This window comes from Crocuta crocuta, unplaced genomic scaffold (assembly GCF_008692635.1).
Source record: "Crocuta crocuta isolate KB4526 unplaced genomic scaffold, BGI_CrCroc_1.0 scaffold445, whole genome shotgun sequence".
Classification (NCBI taxonomy): Eukaryota; Metazoa; Chordata; class Mammalia; order Carnivora; family Hyaenidae; genus Crocuta; species Crocuta crocuta.
This window is the reverse complement of record NW_027530847.1, coordinates 608,725-621,090: the sequence shown is the minus strand read 5'-3', so window position 1 is coordinate 621,090 and position 12,366 is coordinate 608,725. Positions and strand designations below refer to the sequence as shown.

General features: G+C 45.4%; 1 protein-coding gene across 1 annotated transcript; it reads left to right on the top strand.

Moving 5' to 3' along the window:
• The first annotated feature begins 7,486 nt into the window (after window positions 1–7,486).
• On the top strand, window positions 7,487–11,896 carry PROCR (protein C receptor). Its single transcript, XM_077769390.1, has 4 exons — window positions 7,487–7,696; window positions 10,002–10,253; window positions 10,689–10,967; window positions 11,216–11,896. The coding sequence occupies exons 1-4, from the start codon at window positions 7,618–7,620 to the stop codon at window positions 11,329–11,331; spliced, it is 726 nt and encodes a 241-aa protein (XP_077625516.1). The 5' UTR covers window positions 7,487–7,617; the 3' UTR covers window positions 11,332–11,896.
• Window positions 11,897–12,366: the final 470 nt, after the last annotated feature.

Sequence of the window (12,366 nt, the reverse complement as noted above, 5' to 3'; positions counted from 1 at the left end):
CGCCCCCAGCCGCACTCTGTCCCTCTCCCTCTCTCTCTCAAAGATAAATAAACATTAAAAAAAGAAAAAGAAACTATAAAAGTTAGAAAGGAAGAAATAAAACAGTCACTACAGTCACTACTGATACAACTCTGCATATATAAAATTCAGAAGAATCTACAATTAATTATTGGAATAAATAAAAATTTATTAAGGTTTCTAGATATAAAATCAGTTCAACAAAATTATATTTCTATACCAGCAACAACCTGTTAGAACATGACACTTCTTTTAAATACCATTTTCAATAACAGTTAAGAGGCCCAGGGAAAAAAACTCTATCAAAGGGTGAATGGGATATCTAGAGATAAACTTATAAAACTATGAGGGGGGCACCAAAAAAGATATAAATAAATGAAGCGATAAACTGTATCATGCATTGGATGATTCAATATTATGAGATGTCAATTCTCCCCCAAATCATTAACAACACATCAAATGTGATACCAACCAAAATCCTATCAACCTGATAAAGTGATTCTAAAATTTATATATAGAAGTTCAAACATAGCTAAGACACTCTTGAGGAACAAAGCGGGAAGACCTGATTTGCAAGATATGAAAAGGTATTATTATAAAACCATATGAATTAAGATAACAAGACATTGGGACAGGGAGTAAAAAATAGGCTATTGAAACAGAATAAACACATTTACTGTAAGTCAGAGATAACACTGCAGATCAGTGAGGAAGGGTAGAGTGGTGCTGAGAAAATTGGATATCCACATAAAAGAAACTAATGTTCACCTGTACTTCACACCATACACCTAAAGGTAAGAGACAAAACTATAAAGCTTTTGAGGATAAACTGGCGAACATTTTCATGATCCCAGGGCAAGGATGGATTTCTTAAACAAGGCCCAAAAAGCGTGAACTAATTAATGGAAAAGATTTATAAAGTTAACTATCTTAGAAATTAGGAACTTCTGTTTATCTAAAAACATGATAAAGAAAGTGCAAAGACAATATTTGTGTGCTCTGTGGTCAGGAAACCAGGAGGAGCAGATTTGGCTGAGACTAGAATACATGGAAAGATAAGGCTGGAAAGATAGGCAGGAGCCAAGCCGGGAATACCAGGTTCCTACCACTTGCTGGGAAGGCGAGAGCTGGAATCGGTCTGACTTTATGCGGCTTCTCTTCATTTTCCCCAAGCTGGGGTGTGTTAGTGTCTACAGGGGAAAACTATGAGTAAGATCCATATTTATTTCTTGCCTCCCCTTCAGGATTATTCTCAATGTCAACCCTCCATTCTTCCCGCCACAGGGTCACTTCTGTTTGCTCAAGCCTGTTTCTTATCTCTTCCACCTGCTGAATACACACTGTGTTCTGGCACTTCGTACGAGTCATCTCATTTATCTTCATAGGACAGTCTAACAGTTAAGAAAGCATGTTCTGGGCAAGAAGGTCAGTTCACTGTTCTCTGCCTCTGCATCCTCTTCTGTAAAATGAGAATAGTGGCTGTTTCTTTGTACTTTTCATAGGGCACTAGTGAGAATAAGACGCATGCACTCTGCTAACTTAATACAGTGCCTAGCACATGTGACTATTCCACATCCTCAGCAGGAGGTGATCTCTGAAGGGAACACACTCATTGTTATCTGAGTTGGGTCTGGTTGGTTAAACTGTGCCTGCCTTCAGTAGCTAACAGGGGAGGGAGCAGCCTGGGCCTCTGAAGTCCAGCTGGGCACACCGCCAGTCCTGGCTCAGCCCAGCCTCTCCTCACCCACTGGGGCTGCACCAGCACTGGCCCCCGCTCAGCTTCCTGTCTCCCTTATCTTCCCCTGGCATGTGCTCTCTGGAGTGGGAAACACTACCACTAGCTTCCTTTACATCCCTCTGCTAAATAGGACCTTCATTCTTTAAAATTTCTTTAATGTTGATTTATTTTTGAGAGAGAGACAGACAGACAGAGTGTGAGCAGGGGAGGGGCAGAGAGAGAGGGAGACACAGAACCCGAAGCAGGTCAGAGCCTGACTTGGGGGCTCAAACTCACAGACTGTGAGATCATGACCTGAGCTAAAGTCAGACTAAGCCACCCAGGTGTCCCAGGACCTCCATTCTTTAGATCTCAGTCAAATCTCAGCTGCTGGCCCTATTCTCACTCTGCCTTGTGATTTTCGGCCCCTTGCCCACCCAGGCCAGATGCAGTGTAAGCTCTGGTTCTGACCACAACACACCTTGTCTTTTCCCCCCCGCCCCAACCCTGAGTTTAGAAGGGGAAGCGGGATGCCCCTCAAGCTGCCCCCAGTCACCAGCTTCCCTACCCTCAATACTCTCTTCATGCTCCCTATGCCCAAACCCATACCCCTTCATTTTTTTAGTTCAAATCCCTGCTCTGCACTTCCATGGTATGTGACCTTGGGTATGTTACTTAGCCTTTCTGGGCTTGAGTTATCTCATCTGCAACATGGACACAACGAGCTTGGTGCCATCTTCCCCAGAGAAAATGGTAAAGGCCTAGCATACAGTATGAATTTTGGGCATGTCTTCTATATAACATAAATACTCAAGAGTGTTAGAAGTATGTGTTTAATGGGTAGCTCAGTGGTTAAGCGTCTGACTTAGGCTCAGGTCATGATCTCATGGTTCATGGGTTCAAGCCCCGCATGGGGCTCTGTACTGACAGCTCAGGCAGCTCAGAGCCTGGACCCTGCTTTGGATTCTGTGTCTCTCTCTCTCTCTGGCCCTCCTCCACTTGCACTCTGTCTGTCTGTCTCTCTCTCTCAAAAGTAAATAAACATTTAAAAAAAAATTTTAGAAAAAGAAGTATGTGTTTAAAAATGTCTTGATGGAGAGTGATCCTCAAAAACTTTTGAAATACTATGTGGTGATTAAATTCACAAACTTTGGTATCAGAGAGACATGGGTTTCACCTACAGTTTTTGCTGTGGGACCTTAGGTAAGTCACTTATCCTCTCAGAGTCTTGGTTTATTAGCAAAGTGGTGATGCTAATGAAACCCCCCTTACAGGGCTGGCATATGGATAAAGTGAGATTATTTATGTAAAGAGCTTAACACTGTCCCTGGCTCACTATAATTGTTAACTATAATAATAATTGTTGTCTCTGCTATTTAATTTTGAGCCCACTGGTGTGTGAGGAGGATGCTTGGGAAGCAGCTGTTACTAATGTCACCTCTGTCTCTGACAGATCTTAGCTTGATGGGAAAGATCTGTCTGAATAGCCCTGTGGAAGGCAGTGTGAACCACTTTAACCCCTACAATGCAGGCCCTACCTGCGTAGATCAAAGACTGACAGTTCTCAATTCCGAAATGGTTCAATCATATACTTTACTACCCTCCAGCCCAAGGCACCCTCTAACCCCTCAAAAGAGTAAAAAAAAGGCAAAGAAAAATTATGCACAAACTTACTAGGAATCAGATAAAGCAAAGTAAAACCAAATGAAGTGCCATTTTACACCCAACCATCTGACCGTGCCAAGGGTTGGCAAGGATATGGAGCGAGGGAACTCTCAGGCACTGTTGGGAATGTAAATTGGCCCAAACATTTTGTATAAACAGTTTGGCAATTTTTAGTAAAATTGAAGATGCACATACCTATGAGTCAGCCATTCCATTCTCATGTTTGCACCTACGAAAATTCTCCCACATATGCACAAGAGAACATGTACAAGAAAGTCATACCAGCACTTTGTAAATAGCAAAAAACTGGGAGGAAAAAGCTCGAAGAGGAGAATGGATAAATTGTGATATATGCATAAGACGGCATATTATAAAGCAGGTGAAATTAATGGACCTACACGTAACAAGGTGGATGAATCTTATCAATATGTTGGGGGGGGGGAAATTAAGTTGCAGAATAATAGATGCACTTCAATATTATTTATACAAAGCTTGGGGCACCTGAGTGGCTTAGCAGGTTGAGTTTCCAACTCTTGGTTTCAACTCAGGTCATAATAATCTCACCGTTGAGCCCTGAGTCAGGCTCCATGCTGGGCATGGAGCCTATTTAAGATTCATTCTCTCTCTCTCTCTCTCTCTCTCTCTCTCTCTCTCTCTCCCCTTCTGCCCCTCTCTACCTCTCAAAAAAAATACTACTTATACAAAGCTCAAAATAGGCAAACCACCAATACATATCGCTTAGGGATAAATGCATATGTAGTTATATCTTCAGAAATGAGGAAATGAGGCGTGCCTGGGTGGCTTAGTCGGTTAAGCGTTCGACTTTCGCTTAGGTCATGATCTTGCGGTTCGTGGGTTNTTAAGACTCTCTCTCTCTCTCTCTCTCTCTCTCTCTCTCTCTCCCCTTCTGCCCCTCTCTACCTCTCAAAAAAAATACTACTTATACAAAGCTCAAAATAGGCAAACCACCAATACATATCGCTTAGGGATAAATGCATATGTAGTTATATCTTCAGAAATGAGGAAATGAGGCGTGCCTGGGTGGCTTAGTCGGTTAAGCGTTCGACTTTCGCTTAGGTCATGATCTTGCGGTTCGTGGGTTCGAGCCCCGCGTCGGGCTCTGTGCTGACTGCCAGCTCAGAGCCTGGAGCCTGTTTCAGTCTGTGACTCCCTCTCTCTCTGACCCTCCCCTGCTCACGCTGTCTCTCTCTCTCTCTCCTAGAAATAAATTTAAAAAAAAAAACATTTAAAAAAAAAAGAAATGAGGAAATGAAAAATAGCTAATTCTGATTAATGGTTATGTTGGTGATGGGGCAGGGGGAGAAAGATACAATCATGGAGGAGAAAGGCACAAGTATATTGGTAATATTTTATTTCTTTCAGTGAGTGGTGAGGAAAAATATGTTTGTAATGAAATTCTTCAGGCATGAAAAAATTCTTCAAATGTGGAATATTTCATAATAACTTTTCATAAAGCCAAGACAGTGCAACTGGCAGTGATTTAACACTTTCCACTCTGCCTAAGTCCCAGTCCAGGAAACAAGATCCCCTTTCTCCTTCGACTAGACCATCTTGATGAGCTAGAAAAATACTCGGTTATTTCTAAGCTAGTCTACAACAATTGAGAGGTGAACATATATTCAGTTCAGAGAATGGGAGCCTACTAGATGTCTGGGGTTTGCCCTGATTCCCCTACTTTCCCTCCAAGGAATAGTATATAAAATAAAGAAGCTAACATGCCCACTTCAGCCCTTTATCTGATCCCATTTCCCAGAGGTAATCTCTATTGACAGCCTCATTCTGGCATTCTTCCTATGTATATACAAATATACAGACACACATATAAATTTTTAATATGAAAATGGAATTATATGTATTACTTGAAGAGAAGTAAAATTTTTAACTAAAATTAGATGGAATTATATTGCATGTATTCTTCCACATTTCCCTTTCTCACTTATCGATATCTCATGTTAGTACATCCACTCATATGATCTGCCACCATCTTCTACCATAATCTATTACTTAAACTTAAAAATTTTTTTTTTGTTTTAGAGACAGAGAGAGCATGAGTGGGGAAGAGGGGCAGAAGGGGAGAGTGAGAGAAAGAGAGAGAGAGAGAGAGAGAAAAAAATCTCAAGCAGCTTCCATGCTCAGTGCAGAGCCCCATGTGGGGTTTGATCCCATGACCCTGAGACTATGACTTGAGTAGAAATCAAGTGTCAGATGCTCAGCCAACGGAGCCACATAGGCACCCTTTAAGCTTTTATTTTTAATTCAACAAAAGATATATGATCACATTTTAGGTGCAAAATTTTCAAACAATACAGATTGATAAAACCCATCACAAAATAGACTGAAAAGGCCATTCACAAAATTGCCACCCCTAACACACACACACAAACACACACACACGTATACACACACTGCACATATATACATGCATGCCCACATATACACATGCATACACACATTCACATATATACACACATGTGCATACACACACATTCACATACACCCCTACACAAACATACACACATACACTTTAACCTCAGGCTCCTCCCTGGTAATTAATCACTGGAGATAAATCACTGCTATATTTGATGTACATCCTTCTGGATTCATTTACTCCCATAAAGAAACAAGTTGTATAGATGTCATGTGTGTGGCTGACACAGAAATGGTTCTAAAACGTACCTAATATTCTGCAACTTACTCTTGGGGATTTGTGCATATCATAACTATCTTATTCAGTCATCTGTTAGCTAACATTTACTATTTATTATGTGCCCTATTCCAGGCACATAATGGACAGCCTCTTGGGGCTTATATTCTGGTGGGACATTCAGACAATAAACATGTAAATGAACAAGTAATATAATTTCAAGTAGCGCTAAGTAATATGAAAACAGAGAGGGGATTAGGCAGGGGAAGGTTTGTTTCTTTTAACTACTACATAGTATTCCACAGTTCATATCACCATAGTTTGGGGGAGAGTGACTTCCAAATTTTTCTACTTGCTCCCTACAGTAAGAAATACATTTTATTTTTTTATTAAAAATTTTTAATGTTTTTTGAAATTTATTTTTGAGAGAGTATGAGCAGGGGAGGGGCAGAGAGAGAGGGAGACACAGAATCTGAAGCAGGCTCCAGGCTCCGAGCTGTCAGCACAGAGCCTGAGGCAGGGCTAGAACTCACAGACTGAGAGATCATGACCTGAGCCAAAGTCCGATGTTTAACTGGCTGAGCCACCCAGGCACCCCAAGAAATACTTTTAAACTGCTATTCAAAACCCATCACAGAAACATATATGAAGAAAACTGAAACATACATGTGTACAACTAAACAAATATTTCATGAAATAATGCTTACCCTGACTCAGGAGGATGCACTGAAAATTTTTATTTTGTTCTATTTCATAAAAATAATAACAATAAGAAAAAAACCTTGCTAATCATGACTGTTAAATTGTTTTCATTATCCACCAGTAAATTGTGACCTCAGTTTGAAAAATATTGCTTTAAGTGACCAATCCTTTAATGAGATTTAGATTGTTCATAAATCTCTCCCTTACAAACATCTGCAGTGAGCTGTTTTATACTCATTTTGTAACTACGTATTTCTGAGAGCAAGATCCCTGATTGTGTAATTACTATTTACTTAAAATTCTGATAAATTGTATCCAGCACGTTGGAAAACCAAAACTCTAATCCCCAATCTGTTACCACCATGATGTACAGACTTCTGTTGGGCAAGTCCCTGAACCTCTCTGGGCCTCAGTTTCCCCATCAGTAACCTACTGATCTCTACACCCTAGAGTCTGCTCTAAGTTGAAAGCAGATGCCCCACCCCCTGAGTCAGCATGGGCAGAACTTCTCTCTGATCCCAACTCCCCCTTTTTCCGCTCCCTGTTTGGAAGAGGCCCAGGGAAAAGGGAAAAGGCAGGTCTGGGCCAGAGGACCCGATGCAGGGCGGGGCAAGGGAAGGGCAACAGGGAGGCCAGCCCCCTAGTAGGAAATGAGACGGGTAGGAATAACACTTTATAAGCCTGACGCTCTCTTCCTCCTCCTACCCCCTGGCCACCTTCCAGCCTCCTCTGTGCAGCCTCCTCGCCTTCCAGACAGTCCTTATTTCTTTTCTCCCTAGGCTGCAGCCAGCCTGAGCCCTCTTCCTGCCAGAGCCAGGAGCCCAGGTAGGGTAAGAACCTCAGCCCCAGGATGTTGACAACATTGCTGCCACTGCTGTGTCTACTGTTCCTGCCCGGCTGGGCCTTTTGTAGCCAGGAAGCCTCAGATGGTGAGTCAGGGGTACATCTCCTGCCCGGGGATGGTTCTGGAGGCTCTCTGCCTGTCTGGGTACATGGGAAAGATCAGAGGAGAGCTTATCCCACAGCGTCTGTGCCTGCTGCCAGCCAGATTTCTCTGTAGACTAGGCAGGGTCCTGGGGACTGATTTGTGTCCCAAAGCCAAGGTGAGGAAGTACAGTTCGGCCCCAGGGAAGGGGGAGATGGAGGAGGCATGGAGTGGAGGGTGGGGAGATGGGAGGGGGGAGGGGGGTGAAACAGGACTGGAAAAATCCAAAGGGATGGGTAGAAAGGGTAAGGGAATTAGCCCCAGGGAGAGGGGGTGAATCTGGAGAGGGAGAGCGGAGGGTGACGGTGGATGGGGGTAAGTCCAAGGAAGACGGGATGAGGTGAGAGATGGAAGGAATGGGAAGCCACCTGAGAGACTGAGGCAGAAGAGGAGACTGGAGAAGGTGTAAGATGGGTGGCAGCTGTGGGGAAGGGGGGAAAGTCGCGGGAAGAAGAAGCTGTGGTCATTGGGAAAACTCAGGGGGTCAGGCCACCTGAAGTGGCTGTTTAAGCAGAGAAAGGAGTTATTGCCCTGCATGGTGACCACACAGGTACCTCTTCTCCCCTTTCCCATAGGCTCTGTAGCCTCAGTCTCCCTCTCTGAGGGAGCGCTCACTACAGTTAATATGCACACTGAAACATCTAACTCCCATAATATCTCTACAAGACAAGCAAAATGATTATCTCTCTTTTACAGGGGAGGAGACTGGGCACAGGGCATTTAAGAACCTTATCTATGGCTACCCACACAGATATACTTATTCACACCTGCAGACACAGAGCACACCTTTTCAATTGCAAAGGTGGACAAGACATATCCACACACAGAAATTTGCAACCCCAAATTTGCAAACACACATTCTCTGGGCATCAACCCGGTGCCAGGGCCTTAACAGGTGTAGGAGGCAGAGATAAGCAGACGTGATTCTATAGCCTAGGCGAGCCCAGTAGAGTCTGTGTATTTGGAGACAGTTAGATGGAATCTGGGACCATTGAAACAGACCCGCTGTGTCTGGAAGGGTAAAGAGGAGAGGCATCAGGAAAACTTCTCCAAGGAGAGGGCAACAGAGCTGAGTCTTGAAGCATGAATAGAAGTTTGCCTGGAGGCAGAGAGACTCTGACATGGTATTCATGCCAAAAGGCAGCACGAGGAACTCCAAGTAGTTTACCATATATAAATACTAGAAGAGGTTAAATATGGCAATTGGTGCCTGTTCTCTGGCAGCCTTGAATGCCAAGCTAAAGACTTTGGACTTCATTCTGCGGACAGATATCCTGTGGGGAGGCAGTATGGCTGGGTGGTTAAAAGTGCTGGAATCACACTGCCTGCACTCAAACCTTGGTTCTGCTACATCATTTTATTACTTTTTAAAATTTTTAATGTTTTATTTATTTCTGAGAGAGGAGAGAGACAGCGTGAGCAGAGGAGGGGCAGAGAGAGAGAGAGGGAGATACAGAATTCGAAGCAGGCTCCAGACTCTGAGCTAGCTGTCAGCACAGAGCCGGGGCTCGAACCCACCGACCGTGAGCTCGTGACCTGAGCCCAAGTAGGACGCTTAACCGACTGAGCCAGCCAGGTGCCCCTCTGCTTCCATTATGGACTGAGTTTAATCACAGTAGCTACTGCGGGAAGGTAATGGGAGGAAGGCACAAATAAGATAATAATGTGTGTAAGGTACAGTGCTTGGGTCATAATAAGTACTTAATACCATTATTATTATTAATGATTTTGACAGGGGAGTGTGTCACTGGAGGATTTTAAGCAGGAGAGAATAATCTTATTTCTGGCTCAGGTAGAGGTCAGATTAGAAAAAGTGAAACTGAAAAATGACGGCAGGCAGGGAGGTGAGGAAGGACGTTACTACCCAAAATGGGAACCGATGAGGCCTGAGGTAGGGCAGTGGCAGAGAACAGAAGATGGACTGGGATTTTACTGTAAGTCAGGATTTGTTGGCCAACTGGAAATGGGGGTAGTTATGGAGTGAGAGCCAGAAAGATGGGAGTGGCTCTTTCACTGACTCGATTACCCTGAGGCAAGGGGCTTCTGCTCTTTCTAGCCTGTTTCCTCATCTGTAAAACGAAGATAATAATCCCTCTCCTGCCCTCCTGACAGGGTTATGGGACGAAAAGTGGGGGAACACTTTGTAGTTTACGAACGGCCAAGAAGGTGGGCGGCCGGCCTTTAGGTAGGGGGTTATTATCTCCAGCTACACGCCGGCCAAGGCCTGACGCGCTGACACCGCCCGGCAGGCCTTCGGAACCTCCACATGCTCCAGATCTCTTACTTCCGCGACCCCAGTCAAGTGTGGCACCAGGGCAACGCGTCGCTGGGGGGGCTACCGACGCACGTGCTGGAAGGCCCGGGCACCAACGTCACGATCCGCCAGCTGGAGCCCTTGCAGGAGCCCGAGAGCTGGGTGCACACAGAGAACAGTCTGAAGACCTACCTGCACCAGTTCAGCAGCTTGGTGCTGCTGGTGCACCAGGAGCGAAGCTTGACCTGTGAGTCGCGCGCGCGCGCGCGCACGCGGCGGGGACTTCCAGGGCCGGAGGCGCGGCCTGTGGGCGGGACTCGATGGGGCGGGCCTGTGGGGGAACGGGGTGGAGCTTATGGAAGGGACAGGGCTCCCGGAGGCTTCTTGTGGATGGCTTGGTCTTGTGTGAGCCGGCTGCTCTAAGGAGTCCAGTGGTACCAGGGCACCTGCCTTTGTTAATTGCTGGGTGGGAGCTTGAGCCTGAAGAGGGCTGAGCGTCCTAGTTGCGGGCCCTCCGTCAGGCCCTCTTTTTGCTGGCATGACCTCGGGGCAAACCCTGTTGGGATGCCCTGTCCCTGATTCGCCCGAAACACTAAAAGTTCATGTTCTCCCTGGTGGACATGCTCCCACACCTGGCATCCTCTCCAGACAGTCCTCTCACCCTGAACTCCCCCATCCACAGTTCCTCTGATCATTCGCTGCTTCCTGGGCTGTGAGCTGCATCCTGAGGGCTCTACAGCCCGCGTCTTCTTCGAAGTGTCTGTGAATGGGAGCTCCTTTGTGCGTTTCCAGCCCGAGACAGCTTTATGGGTGGCAGGGCCCCAGGCACCCTCCAGGGTGGTCACCTACACCCTGCAGCAGCTCAACGCCTACAATCGCACTCGGTTCGAACTGCGAGAATTTCTGCAAGACACCTGTGTGCAGTATGTGCAGCAACACACCACTATGAACAATTCGAAAGGTATGATGGGATCGGGGATGGGCCTGTGTGCTGTTGGGTGGGTTCCAGGCAAATGGGTAGACCTGAAGGATGAGACCTTGAGCAGCAGGAGGCTCGGGGCTGGAGGGGTTGGGACAGAGTATACATAGCTTACATCACTTGGTGAACTAGCCCCCTTCCCTTGGGGTAGAAATCCCTTAGGGTTTGACTTAAACCATGGACTTCTTGGGGATATGTTCTTCAAGGCTAACTCTGTGCATGTTCTACAGGGAGCCAAACAGGCCGCTCCTACACCTCGCTGGTCCTGGGTGTCCTGGTGGGCAGTTTCATCATTGCTGGTGTGGCTGTAGGCATCTTCCTGTACACAGGTGGACGGCGGTGTTGATTGCTCTCCAGACCCCTCTGAAAAAGGGCTGGACTGATGGGGGCTGATGAGGGAAGATCTCAGCTCAATGCAAAACCACACAGATTCCCTATCTGGGACATTATATCCCAGAAGGTTTGGAGTGGCAGCCCCTTTCTTCTCCCTGTCTGCCCACCAAGAGTTTGGGGGAGGGAAAGGGAAGGGAGGAAGCTAGGTAGACAGAGTTCTTGGTTTGCTAAGCACCTAAGAACTTGCATGTTTTCGTGAATTGTTCTGAGAAGTAAATGCTTATCTATCTTTGTGGAAAACAGATGATGGAGTTGGGTGGGGGTGGAGGGTGTCTGTGGCATGTCCTCCAAAGACAGACTCACCCAAGGCATTCAAAACACCTAACAAATACAAGAAGTCCATCAACCAAAATAAACACCACTCAACGCTTCCAGGCATATCAGACTTGGGAAGGGATGCTGGTATAGTAGAGGTAGAAAGAAATAACCAGAGAAATGGCTGGAGTATAAACTAAAATATGGGAGCAAAGAGCTATTAGTTCATTAATAACATTATTAATAAATTCCTTACTTATGTAGATGGTATTATTCTTTCCTCTACTTTGCAAAACTTCTGGAAAAGTAGACTATACTTTTTGTCTTTATTTTATGTTGAGAGAAAGAGTGTCAACAGGGGAGGGGCAGAGAGAAAGGGAGACACCAAATCTGAAGCAGGCTCCAGTCTCTGAGTTGTCAGCACAGAGCCCAATGTGGGGCTTGAACCCACGGACTATGAGATCACGACCGGAATGGAAGTTGGACGCTTAACTGACTGAGCTACTCAGACACCCAGTAGACTATACTTTTGCTTCTACTTCCTCCTCTCCCACTCACTCCTAAACCACTGCCACCTGACTTTCCTATGCTCTAAGATCATCAATGACCTCTAGTTGTGAAATCTCCATTCCACATGATGCATGCAACATTTTCCTTTGTGGGCTAGAATTCTCTTTTTACCTTAACTCCTGTGATTCCATACTTCTAATTTTTAGAAACTGTTCTGGCCACT

What these genes read in the sequence shown, in the direction of transcription:
- PROCR (XM_077769390.1), top strand. Translation starts at nt 7,618, where the DNA reads ATGTTGACAACATTGCTGCCACTGCTGTGTCTACTGTTCCTGCCCGGC. An exon ending in TAGCCAGGAAGCCTCAGATG is followed by an intron (nt 7,697 to 10,001) that starts GTGAGTCAGGGG and finishes ACCGCCCGGCAG; the next exon opens with GCCTTCGGAACCTCCACATG. An exon ending in CCAGGAGCGAAGCTTGACCT is followed by an intron (nt 10,254 to 10,688) that starts GTGAGTCGCGCG and finishes CCCCATCCACAG; the next exon opens with TTCCTCTGATCATTCGCTGC.